The sequence below is a fragment of the Castor canadensis genome, chromosome 4 (assembly GCF_047511655.1).
Source record: "Castor canadensis chromosome 4, mCasCan1.hap1v2, whole genome shotgun sequence".
Taxonomy (NCBI): Eukaryota; Metazoa; Chordata; class Mammalia; order Rodentia; family Castoridae; genus Castor; species Castor canadensis.
In genome coordinates this window covers 131,435,956-131,457,217 of record NC_133389.1, presented here as the reverse complement: position 1 = coordinate 131,457,217, position 21,262 = coordinate 131,435,956, and the positions used below count along the sequence as shown (strand labels likewise).

Below are 21,262 nucleotides of genomic sequence, written 5' to 3'. Positions count from 1 at the left end.
TTTTCAGTAGCGCTCAAAAATCAGGAGGAATAAATTATGTAGACAGTGGTTGTAGTTACCAGAGCTGACATATTCAGTTGGAAAGAAGATATGGAATAATAGCCATTATACTTTCTCCTCCATCCCCTAATGGATTGTAGAGACACAATGTAATTAATACTAGTGACTTATTGTGATATTCCATCCAGAGTGGGATGTGCCCTCAGGACTACATCAAGCTTTCTGGGCATGCTGGTTTCTGTGGAGCATTCCTGTAATCCCAGAACTCAGGAGGTGGAACAGGAGAATCATAAGTTTGAGGCCAGCCTGGGCTACATTGTGAGTTAAAAGCTAGCCTGAGCTACATACTAAGACCCTGTCTCAAAAAAATCAGCCAATTGAAACAAACAAATACAACAATAAAGATCTCTGGAGGAAGTTGCTTATAGCTTTCAGAAGTTGCCCAACTAATTTTTATATCTGACCCCACACTACCTCTGACACCAACTTGTTGAGTGAGAAGATCAAAGGCCATGCTGTCCTGGAGGAGCTAGACACATTAAAGAAAGCAAAGAAAGTGAAATTGTAAAAGAGACCAGAAGCACAGGAGCAAAATCAGAATATAGAAGTGGCCAGTGGAAGGAGAAACATTTTACTAAATCACTGGACAGTATTAATCAAAAAGGAAACTGAATGAGGACAGTCAGCATTGACAAATGTAAGGTTAGGTGGTGCTCTGCAAGAATATTTCAGTAGAATGGTGGAGACGGAAACCACTTGGGAGTGAGTTGAGAAGTGATGAGTGTAAAGAAAAAGCTGAAGCCAGAGGAGAGGAAAACAACATGACAATAACTAGATGCTCCTCCACCTTTCATATCTATTATCATGATCTGTACTACTTGATCAAGAGGTGCTTGAAAAATTCTTGAAGAATGAGTGAGTGGATAGATAAGTGAATATACTCATTCAGGTTCCACTAGGTACTATCTTCTCTGAAACATAAGAGTTATTGAGAGTATTACTGTGTTGTATTTGAACAAGTGACAATTTGGTTTTAGCTTTAATGGGGGATAAAGAGCACCCTTTCAAAGGACATATTTCTGCAGATCCATGTTGATGGAGGATAAGCACTTCAGAGGCAGTATCTCCCTTTAACTGTAAAGCACTATATCCATATTCTTACTGTTACTGCAATGCTATAATCAAATTGATAAACAAGACATGGCAAAATGAGACTTCTGCACCCTATGAGTGTTTTCATGGTAGTGTCTGTCCTTTTTACCTCATGGATGGATTTTGATGGTCTCCACCAGGAAGAACTGCTTCTCTCCATTCAGACAAGATGTCCATCTACAACTGATAGCAATGGACAGGCAACCTGAGGAGATGGGTGAACATTCACTACAAGTGTTCGAAATATGTCCTCAAGATTGTGTGGTTTAAATTTCTATAATGCACAAATCCTATGAAATTTCTAAAAGAACTGTTTAGGTCTAAATAAGAAGAGAGAGATAGAAGAATTGGAGGGTATTGTCAGGGGAGTTCCCACAATTGGGAAACTGAAAGGTGTGGTGGTCTGAGGAATGAGGAGGCAGATTTTATTCCAGTCTAAGAAAATATTTATTAAATATTTATTAAACCACTGAAGGTTGTGCTGTAAACGTAAGGGAGCTGCTGTAGTACTGCGATGCTGCTAGAAACTTTTCAAAGTGGAGGTCGGGTAGAAAAATTGGCCTCTAAAGTCTCCTCTGACTCAAACAGCTTGTGAAATAAAGTGAATGCTTCTCAAGAGAAAGAAAAAGAAACCTCTCAGAACTTTAACACATTTCCCACAAGCACATATTGAGCCTCTGTCATGTGCACAGTGTTCAGTGTTTCTCATTTCGGTGTTTTCAAATTTCGTGCCATTTGGTGGGACAGTCCTCCATTAACCTGCTCTCAATGTGACAACTAAAAGTGCCCCAACATATTTGAGAATTAGTGATAGGTAACAGAGCTAAAAATATGAGTAAAACAGAACTTAGGTCTCTTGTGTCTGTTCCACAGAGACTGCTGTCTTTAGCACCCATGGGTTGTGATTCCTCTATAAGTATTAAATTACTTTTGTAGATTTGTAGTATTGAGCCAACTTTGCTGTCCTAAACAAAACCCTATTTAGCTATAGTATATGTTTTAAGTCAATTTTATTGTTTTAGCTTACATACCATTAATCATTTTTAACTGTATTACTTGATATTTATGACAAATATGTATAGTTATATATGTGTGTTATACTTTCAATGTAGTGCTGGATTACATTTTATTTCAAATACATGTACTTAGTTAGCATAGATATATTTAGACACATTTTATTTGGACACATGCATCAATAATATTGGTGTATAATTTTTCCATAATCTTGAATTTCAATGTTAAAACCATGCTAGTGTTTTAAAATGAATTGGGACTTACTTTCTTTTTCTGTAACTGAAGTAGATTAAGTAGTATATAGTATGTCTGTTTCTCTTTCTTGGAGGTTATGCAAGAATGTTCCCTAAAATAAAAGTGACAAAACAAAACAAAATTTTTGAGCTTCCTACCTTTTAGGAACATACTTTCTTGAGAAATTCTGCAATATTTTCCATGGTGGTAGTAATAAGATGTGATGACAAAGAGGATGAGGATATGATTTTGTTAGGATGGTTTTGATAATGTATTATTTAGAAATTTTTTCATTTTATCTGTTTTTAATTTAGTAACAGAAGTAATTCTTGTCTACCTAAAAGAAGGCCCCAACCTGGCTATATGCATTTGTAGCCCCTCAATCTCAATATTACACAATTTTGGTTTATGTGCATTATTTTATTCCTTTTAAAATCTGTCAGAACTTCAAAAAAATTCTTGTTGAGATTAAATACATATAATACAAAATTAACCATTTTAACATGCAAAATTTGTGTACAGCCATAACCTCTGTCTGGTTCTGAACTTTTCTAAAACTCCAAAAAAAAAAAAAAAAACCACAAAAAAAACCCTGCACGTATTAAGTAGTGATGCCAGCACCTGGCCACCAATGTGTTTTGTGTCTTTATGGACTTATTCTGGATATTTGATGCTAATGGAATCATACATTATCTGGCCTTTTGTACCTGACTTATTTTTCCTTTTTAATTAACAAGTTAGTTGTGCATATTAATGAGACTCAGTGCGATATATCCATTCATATCCAACCGCTGTTCCACCTTTGCTCCCTCCCTTCCTCCTGGCACCTTTCCATTCCTTAGCAATCACTATTCTACTTCAAGTTTCTACACGTGAAAAAGCATATGCCATACTTTTCTTTCTGTGTCTGGCTTACTTTGCTTAATATGATAGCATCCATTTTGCTGCAAATGACAGTATTTTATTTTTCTTTATGACTGGGTAATACTCCATCATGTATATATGCATTTTCTTCTATTCACTCATTTGTTGCTGGGCACTAGGCTGATTCTATATCTTAGCTATTATAAATAGCACCACAGTATAGATAGGCATGCTGACACCTCTTTTGTATGTCGACTTCATTTACTTCAGATACATACCCAGGAATGGAATAGTTGGATCATACCATAGGACTGTTTTTAGTCTCTTGAGTTATCTTCCTACTGTTTTCTATTGTGGATGTACTAATTTACATTCCAGTAAAGGTGCATAACAGTTCCTTTTTCTCCTCATCCCTTTCAATATTTGTTACTTTAAAAAAAAGTTCTAACAACTATTCTAATTAGGTAACATGATATCTCATTGTGGTTTTGATTTGTATTTCCCTGATGGCTACCGACATTGAGCATTTTCCATATACTTACTAGCCATTTTTATGAGAATTGTCTGTTCAGATCATGCATCCATTTTTAATTGGATTTCTTGTTTTTTATTGTAGAGTTTTAGAGTTCTTTTTATATTAACCCTCTGTCAAGATGAAGAGCTGGCAAAGATTTTCTCACATTCTATAGATTGGTCTTCATTCTCTTATTATTTCCTTTGAGAAGCTTTTTAGTTTGATATAATGTCACTTGTCAATTTTTGCTTTTGTTTCCTATGCAGCAATATCTTGATGTATTTTCCATGTTTTCCTCCAGTGTTTTCAGGTCCATTTTGAGCTGACTTTTATACAGAGTAGGAGACAGAATAGGAGTCAAGTTTTAATCTTCTGCATGCAGATATTCAGTTTCCCCAGTCCCATTTGTTGAAGAAGCTGTCTTTTCTCCAATATGTTTTGGTCACCTTTGTTGAGTATCAGTTGGCTGTAGATTCCTGTATTTATTTCTGGGTTCTCTAGTCTATTTCATTGCTCTATGTGTTTGTTTTTATGCTAATACTATGCTGTTTTGGTTCCTGTGGGTCTGTAGTATATTTCAAAATCAGGCATTGTGATGCTTCCAAGCATTGCTTAGGATTGCTTTGGCTGCTCAGGCTTTTTTGTGCTTCCATGTGAATTTCGGTTTTTATTTTTTCTTTCTAGTCTAGGAAGAATGCAATTGGCATTTTGGTAAGAACCCATAGATGCTTTGTGTAGCATGGATTTTTTAGCAATATTATTTTTTCTAATCCATAAACATGGGAGGCCTTCAGTTTCTTCTACCAGTGTTTATAATCTCATTGTAGAGCTCTTTAACTTTCTTAGTTAAGTTTATTCCCAGGCATTTTATTTTTGTCAGCATTGCAAATGGGTTTCCTTTCATTATTTCTTTCTTAGAAAATTGTTTTTGATAGTTAGAAAAGTTACTGATTTTTATATTAATTTTTTATTCTGCTTCTTATCAGTTCGAATAGTCTTTTGGTGGAATATTCAGAATTTTCTATGTATAAAATCATATCTGAAAATAGATAATTTTAGTTTCCTACTTATTTGCCTTTCATTTCTTTCTTTTACATAATTGCTTTGGCTAAAACTTCTAGTACTACATTGAATAAAATCAGTGACAGAGGACACCTTTGTTTTCTTCCTGATCTTAAAGAAAATGATTTTAGTTTTCCCCCTTTTAGTATCTTGTTGATTGTTGGTTTGCCAAATATAGCCTTCATTATTTTGGGGTATAATCTTTCTAAACTAATTTCTTTAGGGCTTTTATCATGAAGGGTTGTTGAATTTTATGAAATTCATTTACCACATCTATTGAAATGAGCATATGCTTTTTATCCCTTGTTATATTTATGTGATACTGTGCACTTTTGGGAACTGAGTGATGTCTGGGGCTTTTCTTCCCCTGACTCTTTCAGCTGTAGTGCCCACCTAGGAGTGAGTAGTAGTGGGTTGCAGCTGGAACAGGGCACAATTCCTTTTGGGAAAAATTCTCCCTTGGCCCTGCATGCACAGGATTAGGGTGATGGTTGAGGCTTTTCTTCTCGGACTCCTTCAGCTCAAGTACCTGTGGGAGAGAGAAGAGCAGAACTTAGCTTGTGCCAGGCAAACCATCTCTCTAGACCTCTTCAGGCCATGTGTTCTAGAGGTGGGTGACAGTAAGAATGCAGATTTGCTCAAGGCCACCCCAGCATTCCCCTTCTGATGGTGCAGAAGTGGAACCATGGAGTTAGTTTCCTGCCCTGTTAGGGACAGGAGCCCACACTCAGTGCTGATGGGAACACATGGGTGACTGCCTTCAGTCCTGGCACCCACGTGAATCTGCACGACTGGCCACCCTGATCTTGGAGAACAGGCTCACTGATTTCCCAGTTCTTGAGTGCAGTGCCCTCTGGTACCCTTCAGATTGCAAAATCTGTCCCCTACAGTGCAGGGAACCCAGAGGATTTGTCAGAGTCACTCTAATGAACCAAGTTTGGTTCAGGAGGCAGCTGCCAACTGAGCCCATGCAGTAGGGTCCCAAAGATGTGACTACTGGGGCAACAGGTGCTGTGATATTTCCTCTTAGTATACTGTTGTCCCAGCTCTCCGAATCAGACAAGGTTTCTGTTTTTCTCCTGCTGATCTCCAGTGTTCCTCCACAATCATTCACCTCAAAATGTAGCTGTATAACTGTTGCTTTGTTCTTTGTGGAGGAACAGGTGAGAGCTGAGTACCTCTATTCTGCCACTCTTCTGTGTCTGACTCCTTTCACTTACCATAATATTTTAAAGGTACACTGGTATTGTAGTGTGTATCAGTATTTCAGTCCTTTATATGACTGAAAAATATTCTGTTGTATGGATGTAGCACATTTTGTTCATTCATTCATCAGTTCAAGGACATAAGATTATTTGTACTTTTTGGCTATTGTGAATAGTGTTGATATGAACATTTAGAAACATGGTTTGGGTGGAGATGTTTGTACTTTCTTTAGTTATATGCTTAGTAGTGCAATTATTGAGCCATAAAGCAAGTTTATGGTTAACCTCTTGCCAACATTTGATATTTTCCTCTTTAAAATGGTATGAATACTCGGTATGAGTGGCATCTCATTGTGGTTTTAATTTATAATTTCCTAGTGATTAATGGTGTTTGGCATCTTTTCATTCGTTTGCCATTTGTTTATCTTCTTCTGAGAAATATATTTTTCAAGCCATTTGTCCATTTTATAATTGTGTTCTTTGTTTTTTATTATTAAGTTGGAAGAGTTCTTTACATGTTCTTGGTACTAGATTCTTACAAGATATGATTTTTCAAGCATTTTCTCCCATTCTATAACTTATCTTTTCATTTTCTTTGATAAATACCATTTGGTACACAAAACACTTATCTATTTGTTGCTGTTATTGTTTGTACTGCCTATGTAATAAGTAATAAACTATTGCCAAATTCAAGGTGATAGACTAATACTATGTTTTATCCTAAGAATTTTATAGTTTTAGCACTTATACAAAAGTTATTGATCCACTTTGAGTAATTTTCTATATGGTATAAAGAAAGGGTTCAACTTTATTATTTTACGTGTGGATATCTAATTGTTCTGGCAACATTTTTTGAAGAGGTTATCCTTTCCTCATTCCTGTCATAAATGTGTGTGCATATTTTGCCCTCTTAATTCTAGACCACTGTTCTATATTTCTATCATTATGCCAGTATAACACCGTTTTCATTACTATTGTTTTATAGTAAGTTTTGAAATTTGGAAGAATGAATCCTTTAAATTTGTTCTTTTTCAACATTGCTTTGAACATTAGGGTTCTTTTACAATTTCATATGAGTTTCAGGATTGACATTTCAATTTCTACAAAAAAGGCTTGATAGTGTTGATAGTGATATTTCTTGATAGAGTTTTGATAGTGATGGCATTGAATCAATAGATTGCTTTGGGCAGTACTGCCATTTCCACAACATAAGTCTTCCAATGATTGAACTTGGGATATTTTCCATTTACTAAGATCTTCATTAAAACTTTCAGCAATAATTTTTAGTATAAAAGTACTTTACCTCCTTGGATAAGTGATTTTCTGAGTATCTTGTTGATTTTTTGGAAGCCCTTGTAAATTGTTTTCTTAATTTTCTTTTCAGGTTCTTCATTTCTGGTGTAAACAAACTAACTTACTTTTATGTATTGATCTTGTGCCTTGTAACTTTACTGAAATTGTTCATTAGCTTTCATGTTACTTTTTTCCTTTAAATGTTTGATAGAATTCACTAGTAAAACCACTGGGCATGGTGTTGTCTTGTTTGAAAGATTATTAATTATTGATTAAATTTGTTGAATAGGTATAGACCCATTGAGGTTGTTTATTTCTACTTGTGTGTGTTTTGGTAGCTGGTGTCTTTTACAGAATTTGTCTATTTCATCTGAATTATCCAATTTATGCAGACAAAGTCATAATATTCTTTTTTATCCTTTTAGTGTCTATGAAATGAATAATTATGGCTTCCTCTTTCATTTCCAATATTAGTAATTTGTTTCTTCTCACATTTTTTTCTTGGTTAGCTTGGTTAGAGGTTTATCAGTTTTATTGATCTTCAAACTAACTTTTGATTTCATTGATTTTTCTGATGTTTTCATTTTATTGATCTTCTACCTTCCTGCAACTAGATATTTGTATCCTTCTCCAGGTTTGGGAAGCTTTCTGTTACTACCTCTTTGAATTATCTTTCCACCCCTTTGGCATTCTCTAGTCCTTCCCAATAACCTGAACAGTTGCTCTTAAGTTCCCATAGGCTTTCTTCATTTCTCTTGATTTCCTTTTCTTTTATCCCTTCCATCTGTGTATTATTAAACAGTCTATGTCTGAGCTCACTAATTCATTCTCTGGTTTTTTTTATCTTGCTACTGATCTTACTTTTTGGAAATGTGAGATCAACACAATCTTCTGTACCCCATGAATGTAGACATGTATTTTTAAAAATAACCTTTACAGTATTTGAATGTTGTTTAAATATGAATGACTTTAGCTTGGCCATGTTTCTGGTTCTCCACTATCTCAGTCTCCTCTCTGCCTGCATGACAGTTTGCATCTATAAATTTTATCCTATACCTTCTTAGTTCACAATAATTTAGTAACCAAGTATTTAAAATGTGATTCTGAGTTCTTACATTAGGTTCTGCTTTATGCCTTGTTTTTCTCTTGGATTTAGGCTTTGGAAGATCGGGTATGGGAACTCTTGCAAGAAGCAGACAAGACAGCTGAAGAGAACAAGGATCAGAGTCAGGTCTATGATGCCATGGCCCAGACCCTTGGTGAAGCATGGGCAGCCCTGGTCTCCATGCTTGAAAGAAGAAGAGAGCTCCTTAGGTTGACTTCTGAATTTTTTGAAAATGCTTTGGAGGTTTGTGTTTTAAAAAACATTTCCCTTCTTTACATCAAAGAAAATAAATAGCACACCTGAAAATGTTCTATTTCCCACAATAGATGTTGCAACCATATTAAAAAATGGCAGAATAATCAGAACATATGCAGTACATTTAATTTTTTGATTATCAAAATCTAAAATTAAGATTTTACATGTAGCTTTTCAAGCAAAAACTAAATATAGTTAGTTAACATTCAGTGACATATTAAGTAAAACTAGGAATTCTTACTCATAGTTTATTTTGATTTTTTCCCCTCTTTAGAAAACAATAATGCAGTTAGCAAATCAAACAATTATCTTGATTATATGGCTATTAGAAATGCTGATCTGTAGTGTTCTTGCTAGCTAAAAGTCAGATAAAATTTCCTTTTTTTTTTTTTTTTGGTGGGACTGGGGCTTGAACTTAGAGTTTCACACTTGGAAAGTGGTTGCTCTTCCAATTCAATCACACCTCCAGTCCAGTTGGACAAAATTTCTTCTCATTTAAAAAGAAAGAATTACAGAATATTCCATGGAATGTTTGACTCATAAACATAACATTTTTATAGAGTTCTTTCCTAAGGCATATTGTTGATTTTTCATAGTTTGAGCTCCTTAAAATACAAGGGAAAAAAAGTACTGGACCTCACAAAGTCATTTCATCCTATATTTTTCTTGAATTCTGTGATTTATTTTAAGGTTTCCAATTTCAAAATGTGAGACTCAAAGAACATTATCAAAAGAAGTGTTATATTTGGTGTAAAACAGCTATTGAAAATTTCACTTTTTAACTTCTCTGTCAAGTGGCAGCACATTCTTTCTGATTCAAGAGCAATGCTTCATTATGATAAAGCAGTACCTTTGAAAACTATGACATTTTTAAATGGAAAATTCAGTACTTAAATCCCAAATAATAAAGGAAAGAAGATTAGTAATAGAACATAAAAATTGAGGTAGACAATCTCATGCATCACGAACCTGTTTAAAAGCAAAAGGAGGAGTGAAAATCTAATTGTAACATTCAAGATTTGCTCTCCATAGTTTGAACACTGAAGTCCAACTCACAGTTTATTTTGTAGACCATCTTGGGATAAAGGTTCTATCTACAATCTTTTTTCCTGAGAAGAAATAAACTGGTTGAAATATGTCTACAGAAGCCAAATTACAGATACAGCCAATTCATTCCCTTTTAGTAAGTGGGCTATACATGTCAACTGCTCTTAAACTCAACTCCTCTGAACATAAGCTATAATCTTTTTTTTTGTAATATTAGGCTCAATATTTGTTTCGTGCAGTGTTTTAATGCTAATGCTACTAATTTTCTCCATGATGTAGAAATTACTTCCAGATATTACATGGAGTAAAAGGAAACATTAAGTCAAACCACATCAACCCAGCACTTCTATCCTTATACTTGAGTGAGTTTTTATTGGATCTAGGAAATGTTTCTGCTTTATCCTGCTTCCAATTTTGTAGACTACTCACACTAAGCAGAATTCTACACAATCTTCAGTCCCCTCTGTACATCAAGCATTTTTACCAGCAATTAAAAGGGAGAAATTAATAATAAGCTTCTGAAAAGTGTCCCTCCACTTCTACTCCATACAAGCTGCAGAAAAAACAAAGGTGTAACTTTCAGGTGGGGAAATAAGAATATCAACAAGATAAAAATTAACAGAGCAGCAAAGTAACTTGAGTATTGTCTTTTTTTTTTTAATTTGAATAAAAATTTAAAATATAGATATAAGTTATACAGTAACTCTAAAACTTTCTGCAGTATTCTATAGAGACAAAACAAATCACCTCTGAGGTATTATTTTCTCTCTCTCTCTCTTTTTAAGGGTCTCTTCAAAGAATATATTCAGGAGACCTGTTGAAACTATTCCGTGAATGGTGTGGGGTGGGGTGAATAAAAGAGAATGAGGGAGGGAGTGAATTAAACTGTGATATATTGTAAGAACTTTTGTAAATGCCTCAATAAACCCCCAGTACAACAATAATATGATAATACAAAGTATAAAAAAAGAATATCTTTAAAATCAGTTATTAGAACCATGCATTATGCTGCAGGCCTTTAATCCTATCATTCAGGAAGCCTTCTGTACATTTCAAAAAACTACCTGCTCTTCAGTTCCATTTGCAACTGTATTTTATGCAGCTGTTGTAGTAACCAAATACAGTGGAGCTTATTAATCATAAAAATATTAAGCCACCAAATTCAAAGATGATAGCGTAGCAAAAACTTGAAGAGGAGCCAAAGCACTGGCAATAGGTAGCCTTCCTTGCCTGTCCCACTGAGGCTTGTCTATATTATTTTATCCTAAGCCTAATCCAAAGGTGAGTACATTGATGAACTTGCTCTTTATACCCGAAAGCAGATCAGTTAAACCTCAGCACTAAAACACACCAGCCATTTGACTGCCACCATGGCCTCACTGCAATAGCACATCCAAATACGTTTGCTCTCTTCTAAAGTTTGTTTCTGAGATTATCCCCTTGACAACCTCACTTTAAACTTCTCTTTCTCTCTCTGCTTACTTTATGGAGAAAAGCAACAACAGCAGAAGATTCAGCAGATTGCTCGCCATGTAGGATGTCTCCTTTGAAACAGAGGAAACAGTCACTATTTTTTATTCTTGCTCTAGCTAGAATAATAATGAATAATGCACAAATGTTATTGGTAAAATTACAAATTATAACTTCAAAAGCTTAAACCCACCCTAATACTATTCCTTCACATAAAGGTAGCCATTTGTTTGGCAGATCTCTTTTCAGTTGACTTGTGTGTGTGTGTGCGTGTGTGTGTGTGTGTAATGCTTTCTATTAATAATGGGATTTACTGTTCTGAAACTTGTAATTTTTACTTGTAAATTTAATCATAGAGGGGAAAAATAACTATTTTTCAAACTTCTCCCTGAGATCATAAGTGAAATTCACTTGTATTTTTAGGATACTTATTTGCCAACTTTTTATTGGTTTCTCTCAGCAAGTTTTCTGCTTATTCTTTAAGAAACTGTCTTAGAGGGTTGAAAGTGATTAAATTTATTACACATTCATTTGGGGTGAAAAGTAAGCAGGTTGGTTTATTTTGGCACACATGACATAGTTTTAGAGATGAAAGAAATTTAAAGGAAGGAGAAACTGTGACACTTCGTAAATTGGCCACATGCAACACACACACGCACACCATCACACAAACATATACATACAAACACATGCAGTCAGCTAGGCCATCAATATATAAAATATATATACAAATAACTAATGCTGGTACATTGACATTTATTGTTTTCATGTCTTTCCCCTGTATTTGTGTTGTAGTTTGCTTTTAAAATAGACCAGGCTGAAGATTTCCTCCGGAATCCTCATGAGTTTGAGAATCCCGAGTCCATAAAATCACTTCTTCAGCTTCACGAACATCATACTAAAGGCAAGAAATGTATTTATTCTTTACATATTCCTTTAAAGTTTTCAAAAGATGCAAACATAAGGATGCTAATGTAGATGGTGTGTTTTTAATTTTTCTGTTTATGAACACCTCAACTTTTCCAAGAAAAGATAAATAAACTTTAGTTTTGGTCACTTCCTGAAAGGAAGTATTAGTTGTAAATGATCCTAAGGGATGGTAGCAGAAGAGCCCAGGAGATTCAGTTATCTGGACCACTAGATTTTTCATTCCTGAGCTCAGAGGATGGTTCCATCTTGTTCATCCTTTTATCCTTAGCACTCAGCAAGGTGCCCAGTACATGGCAGATCCTTAAGAAGTAAGTACTTTCTGAGTGAATTTAGTGTATATTCTTTCTAAGGATAAACAAATGAAGGCTGGCCTTCACATGGCAACTGTGAATATGGAAAAATTTTGTTTTATTATTGCAGTTAAAAGCATAGTGAACTTTCTCCACATAAAAGTATAATAAAACATCATGTAAAAAGATTTCCAACTCCCTCTAAACAAAAAGATACTCTATTTTTTAAGCAAAAATTTCTGTGGCAAACCTTTTCCATGAGAATTTGGGGCTAACTGTGGCTGGAATAGAGAAAGTATTTGTCTATGAAAGTAGGGCATATAAAAAGGAAACATCACTTCTTTTCTTCTTAATGTGCCTTCTAATCAGGATTGTATATAAATTCAGAAGTATTCTTGAATTTATTTGTCATGGTTTTAACTTGACTTTTAGCTCTACAGGTTTGACCATGCTGAAAAAGGAAAAAAGCACATTTTTAAAGCCACAAACACATACATGTCTTTATACTACCCCTCAAAAGACCCTGGATAATAGACCATTGTGACTAATTGCTTACCACAGCTTTTCTCAAACTTAAAGAATAATGGCTCAATCTTTCCAGTATACATTTTTAGGCGAACCTATCAAATACATAGATGTAATTTCAACTGATTATTGTTCCATAGCATCTATAACTAACAAAGATCATAAACGTTATCAAAAGATTTGGCATTGAAGTAGTGGCTGCCCATTTGGGGATGGCAGCAGCAAACTATCTGGGTGCCCACTGCATGGCAGAATCATGTAAAATCCTGCTAGAAGACTGGAAAGTGAGTGAGTCCAGAAACTGAGATGGGTTCTGTGGTCTCAATTCAATCTTTTCCAGTCAACATGATCATCCATCTCACAATTTTACCTCTGGAAACCTGGTTGTGGAGAATGCTTTTGTTGAAGAGTTTCTTTACTGAGGCAATCAAGTGAGTTTTCTAGAGAGATTGGTGGGTTATGAAAGAAGGGACTTTTCCACAAATATTTGGAGATGAAGTGCAAAGGGGGAAAACTAGTCTACGCACTGTCTCATTGCTGTTGCTAGCTCCTTCAGTTAGCAGGATCTGTGCTATAGCAAGCTGGTACACATGAGCACATGCTGCTTTTGTTTGGAGGCTGTATACTGTATACTGTATATATCCTGGCATCTGGCTTCCAGGACCAACCTCTTGCTTTCCATGGCATAGTTTTTGAGAGTCCACTTGGCCAACTCTAAGACTGAAAAGATGGACAAAAACACTAGTTAAAGACAGGAAACATACTTTACTTTTTGTGATGACAAAATATTGTTGTATCCCTATGGCATCTTGATTAGAACATTTTTGTCTCCTTCTATGTAATACATAAGTGATTGTAGAGGACTGTGATCAGGATATCTGGCTCCTAATCCATTTTCTGCCCAATGGTGGCTTTGTTTTCATAAAATGAGAGTTGATAAAATACATTAATCAGCCAATTCAGTGGGATATGATTAGATTAGTTGGTTTGAAATGCATATTAATGGATATTTTGATTTTTTAGTTCAAGGCCTCATATTTATTATTCTTAAACTTAAGGAAATAAAATGACTGAGTATAGCTAGCAGTTCTAATGAATTTCTGAGATGTTCATCAGTTGAGTAGTATAAAAAGTGAGTGTTAGGATGACAAGAACTAGTAAAACTGCAATCAAACTCACCCCAAACAGTCACCTTATTTCAATTAGCTTCACCTAGGCCTTTCCTTATTCAGCAATGCTAAAGGTGTGCTGTATATAAGAAAGTTGTTCTATAATGTTGCAGAGGTCAGAACCAGGATGAATGGGTTGAGGTTTCTGAAGTGGAATTCTGTCTGGGATATTACAGAATAAGTCTTTTCCTTCACAAGACAATTCTTGACATAGCTGAGGTATAACAGATCTCCTCTTGTCTTCTCTCCTTTGGGTTAAACATGCCTAGTTCAAATCTTTCCTAGCAAACATGGTTTCCAGACTACTTATCCAACTTGGGTGGCCTCAATTCAAGGACCCAGAATTAAATAATATTTCTGAACCTGTGCCTGATGAGAAACCCACAGCCATGTGTCAGTGGAGTACATGGCCCTTAGCCTTAGGGAGCTCAGTTTAGTACAGGGGTGTGTTCACACTTGCCAGTGACTTCCCTCTGTACTTCCTATGGGTACCTCTGTTACAACACCCAGCACACTGGATAGTAATAAGTTATTTCCTTATTCACCTCCATCACGTGGGTGTGAGACCCTGGATGGCAGGGATTAGTATATCTCTGAATCTCTAGGATGTAGAATAGTGTCTAACCCAAACTGGTTTTTGTAAATAATTCCAATGTAAAATATGGTAGAATGATGCAAAAGCAATCAATAAGCAAGACACTACAGTGACATTCAGAAAGAGAAAATTTATTTTAAACACAGATGATCACAACTGTGCCCTCCAGTTTTTCAGTGGCCTTCTTAAAATAAATATAATATCTACTAGGTATTATGGCAGGAAAATCATATTATTTCTTCTTCTTTTTTTTTTTTTTAACCTTCTTAGATACTGTTTTAACCTTTGTTTTTAGATGGGGGGGCTGTGTATCAAACCCAGAGCCTCATGATAGTAGGCAAGTACTCTCCCACTGAGTCACATCCATAGTCCCCTGTTCTACATGTTTTAACCAAAGCTGGGAACTAGGCTCATGGAAATCTCTTATTCTATTATCTCACTCCTCAGCATATTTGAAAATGCCCACTAAGTATATTTAAGGAAAAAACATTTCACTGAGAAACATTTGGTATACATACAAATGTATTAAGAAGAAATATGCATGATCTCAGTACCAAGACTGTGATCTTTTTAGAAGGCATTCATTTGGGAAGCTTGCTTAATAAGCTATAGGCCCACCTAACTTATATACATCCCTCATTAATTGACCTTAAGTTGGTTGTTTATACTTAATAATTATGTACTTTAATGTTACTTTTTGATCAATAAAAATTAATCGAACCAATGAAACAATGAAAATTTTATTGAATACATACCATCTTCATATCACAAAGTATTGTACAAATAGGTAGAGTTTTATATATGCAAAAATATATAATCTTTAAAATAAGTGAACTGGAAAGATTTTATATTCTTGAAGGTCACCATATAGTTGAGACAGTTTACGGTGAGAGAAGTACATCATCTATATGATCAAATGATGCAATAAGTAGCAAAGAAAACATGAACTGTAAAACATAAGATGTAAGAAACTGACAGAGGAAGGCCAATGGAACTGGCAGAGGGAACAGAGGGAAGAATTTGTCCTCTTAAATGACCCTTACTGTGGTAGACCACGGACTGATTGCAGCCTCAGTATATGATCTTAGTTTTTTGCACCTGTGTCAAAGTATCCGAGCAAACAAGTGAGGAGAGGAAAGGTTTACTTTGGCTCATGGTTTCAGTCCATGGACCACCAGGCTCTGCTGCTTCTGAACCCATGTACGGTAAGGCAGAACATCATGGCTGTGTGCATGAGGTGGTGCAAACTCACTCACTGCATGTCAGACAAGAGGCAGAGAGGAATAGAAAGGGGGCAGGGAAAGATACAACCTTAGAAGGCATGCCCTTGTGACCGACTTCCTCCAACCCCAACTTCTAATAGCCATTCAGTATGAGCTCAGCAGTAGACTAGCCTATAGAAGAAGTTAGTACCCCTGTGATCTAGTTACCTCTCAATGGTGCCACCAGCTGGAACCAGGTCCTCAACACATGAGCCTTTTAGGGGAACATTTTAGAGTCAAACCATAACAATTTACATGTTAACTTTGTGTGTCTGATGGTAGTGTGGTTGAGGTTATACTTTTCAGCAGGAGGTAGAACAGAAAATCAAAAAAAGAATGCATAGTGAAATTTTTGGTAATTATACGTATTTTCAAGAGGCCAGAGCAGTTTGATCTCATTCACTGTCAGACTGCAATACCCTGAGAACCTGAGGTTGTGCTTCCCTCTCTCATTTCAAAAATCTAACGTATAAGAGCTTGTTATAGGAAAATGAAAAGAAAAACCATGTGGAAACGCTGCTGCGTTTTATTGGACAGATCGAGGTCATGTGCTTAAAAACTACTTCAAATTCTTCCCTTTTCATCTCAAAGTGAATCTTTACAGAATATTCACTTAATTCATTCTCCCCTCCAGCTCTCAAGAAAGTTGTCAGGTGAAAGAGACAACTGGCCCCATGACTTTAGCCTAATCATTGCAAGGTTATTAACTGCATGCTAGATTGCTGAAGTAGAATGATGCCAGAGAATGGGAAGAACATGGAGCTGCGAATCACAAGACTAGGATTTTGGCACTGGATTAATTTATTTATTTGTAGCAGTGTAGTATTTGGTAATGCTTACCTTCTGGCTCTTCTTCACCATGCTCCTGTGAAGAGCAGTGAGATCAACCCCACTATTTTCATGATTATTCTGACAACAAATGTCTTAAAGATTATCCTGTCTTGCTGCTGTATCACTGCGTTCCCATTTCTCAACCTGGTCACTTGACTTCTCTTTTCATCAATTACCCAATCACAAAATTCTATGACTTTTCAAATTTTTCTCTTTTTTACATCTCCTAACAAGTACTGATCTCTTGTTTCTGTAGTTCTCCTAACTCTCCCACTTCCTTTAATACATTTGATCCCACTTAAGCATTCTCCAAATGTTATTAAACATCTCCCCTGTGCCAGTTACTTTGGTAAATGCTGGTGATGTACTCATGGTTCCTGTCCCTATATTTCATTGGGGCCTAGTCACAAAGACATATATTAAGTGAATAACCACATGCATAAATGTAAGATTATAGCCAGGATCAGAGCTGTGAATGAGTGTAACATTGTGCTATCAGAACACTTGATGGGAAGATTTGATTAGATCTGGGTTGTCCTTTGAAGAGCTGACAGTTGACTAAGAACTGAAGTATGAGTAGGATAAAGGTAGAGAAGAAGAGAATTGATGAGAATGTCATTTCTGGCAGAGAAAGTTGTGGGATGTATAGAGGCAGGAGGGAGCACAGATGTGTGAAGACTTTATAGAGGTAGAGATGAAAGATAGACAGATAGAGACTAGAAAAAAAAAGGAAGATAGAGACTAGACCTTGCTGGACATGGTAATTAGTCTACATTAAGGGATTTGTCCTTAATCATAAGGCAATCAAGATGTTGCTTTAAGTGTGTGTGTGTGTGTGTGTGTGAGAGAGAGAGAAACAGAGAGAGAGAGAGAGAGAGATGGTATGTTCTCTGTGGTTAAATGCTAAAGTGTGGAGAATGAATGAATGTAGTAGAGAGGAAAGCCAATTAAGAGAAGGCTGCACAAGTCCAGACAACAGGCAGTGCTTTCTATATTGGGGACAGAGAGAAGACATGTAGGAGGTAGGGGGGTAAATTGACGGGTCTTGACGTTGGAGAAGGGAGAGGGATGTGTCATGGATGATGTGTACTTTCTACTCCTGGCTTGTGGAGAGTGGACAGTTTCCTAAATGCTCTTCAATGTGCTTTCTCAGCTTCTTCCCCCTCGACACTATTTCTCTTGTGTTTCTTCAGTTTTCAGGATTAAAACCCCAATTCTGCAAGATGTTACTCAAACTTACAATACCATTTATTCTAGAGACCACAAACTGGTGACCAGTTTGACAGACAAATATGCTTTATTTTGTAGGATTTTTTCAAATTAAAAATATGAACCTGGTTAACTTCACATAAGATGAGCAGTAGCTTGCATTCAGAAGGCCAAAGGCAGCATGTTTTCTCTCATATGTGGAATATAGACCTAATACAAGTACAGCAATATTATGAAAAATGGGTCATGCTAAGGGAGGTCACATATGAGAGAGGGAGGATAAAAGAAGGAACTTAAGAAGGTGAGTATGGGTGATGTACTTTCTATACAAGAATGGATACAGAATTTTTAAACATGTCAAAGTCACCATAAGAAGGGGACTAAGGTAGAAAGAAGAAAAATAGATGAGATGAACTAATTTGGGTTTTATATATATATATATATATATTTGGGTTTTTTATATATATATATATTTGGGTTTTAGATATATATATATATATATATATATGCGTGGAAATGTCACAAAGAAACACCTTGTGTAGCTATCTTAAACAAACAAAAATGTCATTTTTTTTTCTTTTAAAGAAAGGCAGCACTTTGTCCAGGGAAGGGGGTAGAGGGTGGGGAAAGGGCATGGAGGGTGAATATAATGCAAATACTGTGTACACATGTGTGTAAGTGGAAAAATGATACCTGTTGAAACTGTTCCAGGAGTGGGGAGAGGGGTGAAGGAGAATGGTGGAGAGGGGTAAATTCAAGTATGACGTATTTGATATATTGTAAGAACTTTTGTGAATGCCACAATGTGCCCCACCCAGCACAATAAAATATTTAAAATAAGAGTTAAAAAGCATTTAAATCTTATGTTTACAAATTTAAGTTCCTTGTAGTACAGCTAATTTTTAATATAAAAGTTAGATATGTTTTAATTGTATGAAGAATCCACATATTACTCTAAATGCTTGCTCCTATCTTTTTTTCTTTCTAATTTGCTTTCAGAACTCTTAGAACGATCTTTAGCTCTTTTAAACAAAAGTCACCAACTCACTGACTTCATAGAAAAATTCAAGTGTGATGGACCTAATGTGAATGCTGAGTTGATTCGGGGGGCTCAGAGCAGCTGTCTGAAGATTGACAGCCTCCTTGAACTTCTACAGGACAGGAGAAGGCAGCTAGACAAGTATCTGCAGCAACAGCGGCGACAATTGGCTCAAGTTCTGCAAATATACCTGTGGGACCAACAAGAAAACCAGGTAACCCAGATGGGCACTGGGTGTTGTCTTGGCCTCAGCTGATTGGTTATTATATGGACAACATACAATTATGTGTATATTGTATTATACAAACTGCCATGTTGTTTCCCCAAATTAAGTACAAAGGAAGATGTTTATTTCCTCTCATTAAAATGTTGATTTCATGAATGGGAGAACACCTGTGGGCAGTTTTGAAAATGACTGTGTTCTATTGTTGAATTCTCTTCTTCTGGTCCAGATCACTACTTTTAGGCAGCTCTCTCTGAAATGCGAATTATAGTTTTCTGGGAAGTTAGTCATGGGTGGGTTCCTGTATTATGCTTGGTGCTAAGGGAAGTTTTAAAGATCTGTAAGTTCAAAATAAAGACAATGTTCTTAGAAACACGATCTGGTGCCTGTGAAGAAATATGACTGACTGATGGTTGAATACTCAGAGGTTAGAGAGCTTTGGGGGTTAATGAGTTTGTTGGCTCATGAGAGCTCATGACCTAAACTGCAGTTACAGCTCTCAGTAGTTTTCGAGATGCTTACCCGGTATTCTTTCCATCCCAACCATTTGAAATTAAGAGTAGACAAAACTCTCTTTGCAAAGCCCCAACTCAAATAGCTGGTATACTTATTGCAACATTTCTGATTGTCCCATCAAATCTGGATAGGTTAAGGAAGGAAATTTTAGAGAGAAATTATGTGGAAGAAGACCTGCTGGTCTGGATGCATACAAAAGAGCTCTTTATGTTGTTTGGGTTTGGGTTTTTGGCAGTACTGTGGTTTGAAGTCAGGGCCTTGTATTTGCTAGATAGATACTCTTGTCACTTGAGCCACATCCCCAGCCCCCTTTTGCATGTTATATATTTGTCTGATAGAAATTGGAGGGACAGACATACAGCTGGAAGCAAATATGAGGCCAGGTGAAGCTACTTCTTATTTCAAGCTGGAAAAATGAGGACTTAAGTGATGGCTAACATTTGAACCAATACTTACTGAATACCTAGTATGTGCCAGGTCTTATTGTAAGTACTGGAGATATACAAAACACAAGGCAAAGTCACTTTCCTCTGTGAATTTCCTTCTAAATGTGTTTCTTGACCATGGCACTGTTGCACTCTAGGATGCTAGCAGTATCCTCAGCCTCTACCAACCAATTGCTGATAGAACATCCTTTAGTTGTGGCAACCAAAAGTGTCTCTAGATGTTTCCAGATCTCTCCAGTGGGCAAAATTACCCTCAGTTGAAAACCACTGTTTTAGAGGATGAAAAAGTCATAAGGTAGTCAAATGACAGTGATGTGTTACTGAAAAGTTAGATAATACAGTGAATTTTCATATGTGTTCCTCTTCTATTAATAAAGATCTTCCAGAACGTAGCACAGGGCAGAGACCCAAATGCAAACAGCTCCGGTTATGTGTTTACACCTTCAGTCCTATATTCTTCTGCTTGCATTTTGTTGCTTTCCCCTCCAAGGCACTATGTGCCTTCTAAGCCACCTCCACTTCCATCACTTTGGCCAGCTCCTGTCCTGCTGAGCTTTATTTGTCAACTCCTCTTCCCCCATATTTGATGCTTATGCCACCCACCTTCACACATGCTCATTACTCAATGTACCATCATCCAATGTGATTGTCTTTTACTGGTGATCATGGTATAAAAAAGGGACATTAATGCTGGGACAAGAATCAGCTTAAAATTGTTTGTCAGAGAACATACAATTGTTCCAAAGCTCTCTGTCTTCCCTGTCATGAGAGGGTCTGTTATAGTTCGCTGCCCCCAAGTCCTCAGTGCTCTACATATTTATCCCTCCCTTACTCAGCCACTGACAACCAGTGGTCTTTTTACTGTCTTCATAGTTTTTCCTTTTCTAAGGTGTCATCTAGTTGTAATCAAGCAATATATAGACTTTTCAGATTAATGTTTTTACTAATATATAATTTAGTTACCTCCATGTCTTTTCATGGCTTTATAGCTCATGTTTATTTAGGGCTAAAT

General features: G+C 36.1%; 1 protein-coding gene across 9 annotated transcripts in view; it reads left to right on the top strand.

The window, feature by feature from the left end:
- Nucleotides 1-21,262, top strand: part of Ccdc141 (coiled-coil domain containing 141) — a 185,997-nt gene that overhangs the window by 38,434 nt on the left and 126,301 nt on the right. For all 9 annotated transcript variants that reach the window (XM_074071190.1, XM_074071189.1, XM_074071188.1 and 6 more), the window contains exons 3-5: nt 8,495-8,686; nt 12,011-12,119; nt 19,026-19,279. In XM_074071190.1, coding sequence (XP_073927291.1) covers nt 8,495-8,686; nt 12,011-12,119; nt 19,026-19,279 — 555 coding nt within the window. The remainder of the gene's footprint in view (nt 1-8,494; nt 8,687-12,010; nt 12,120-19,025; nt 19,280-21,262) is intronic.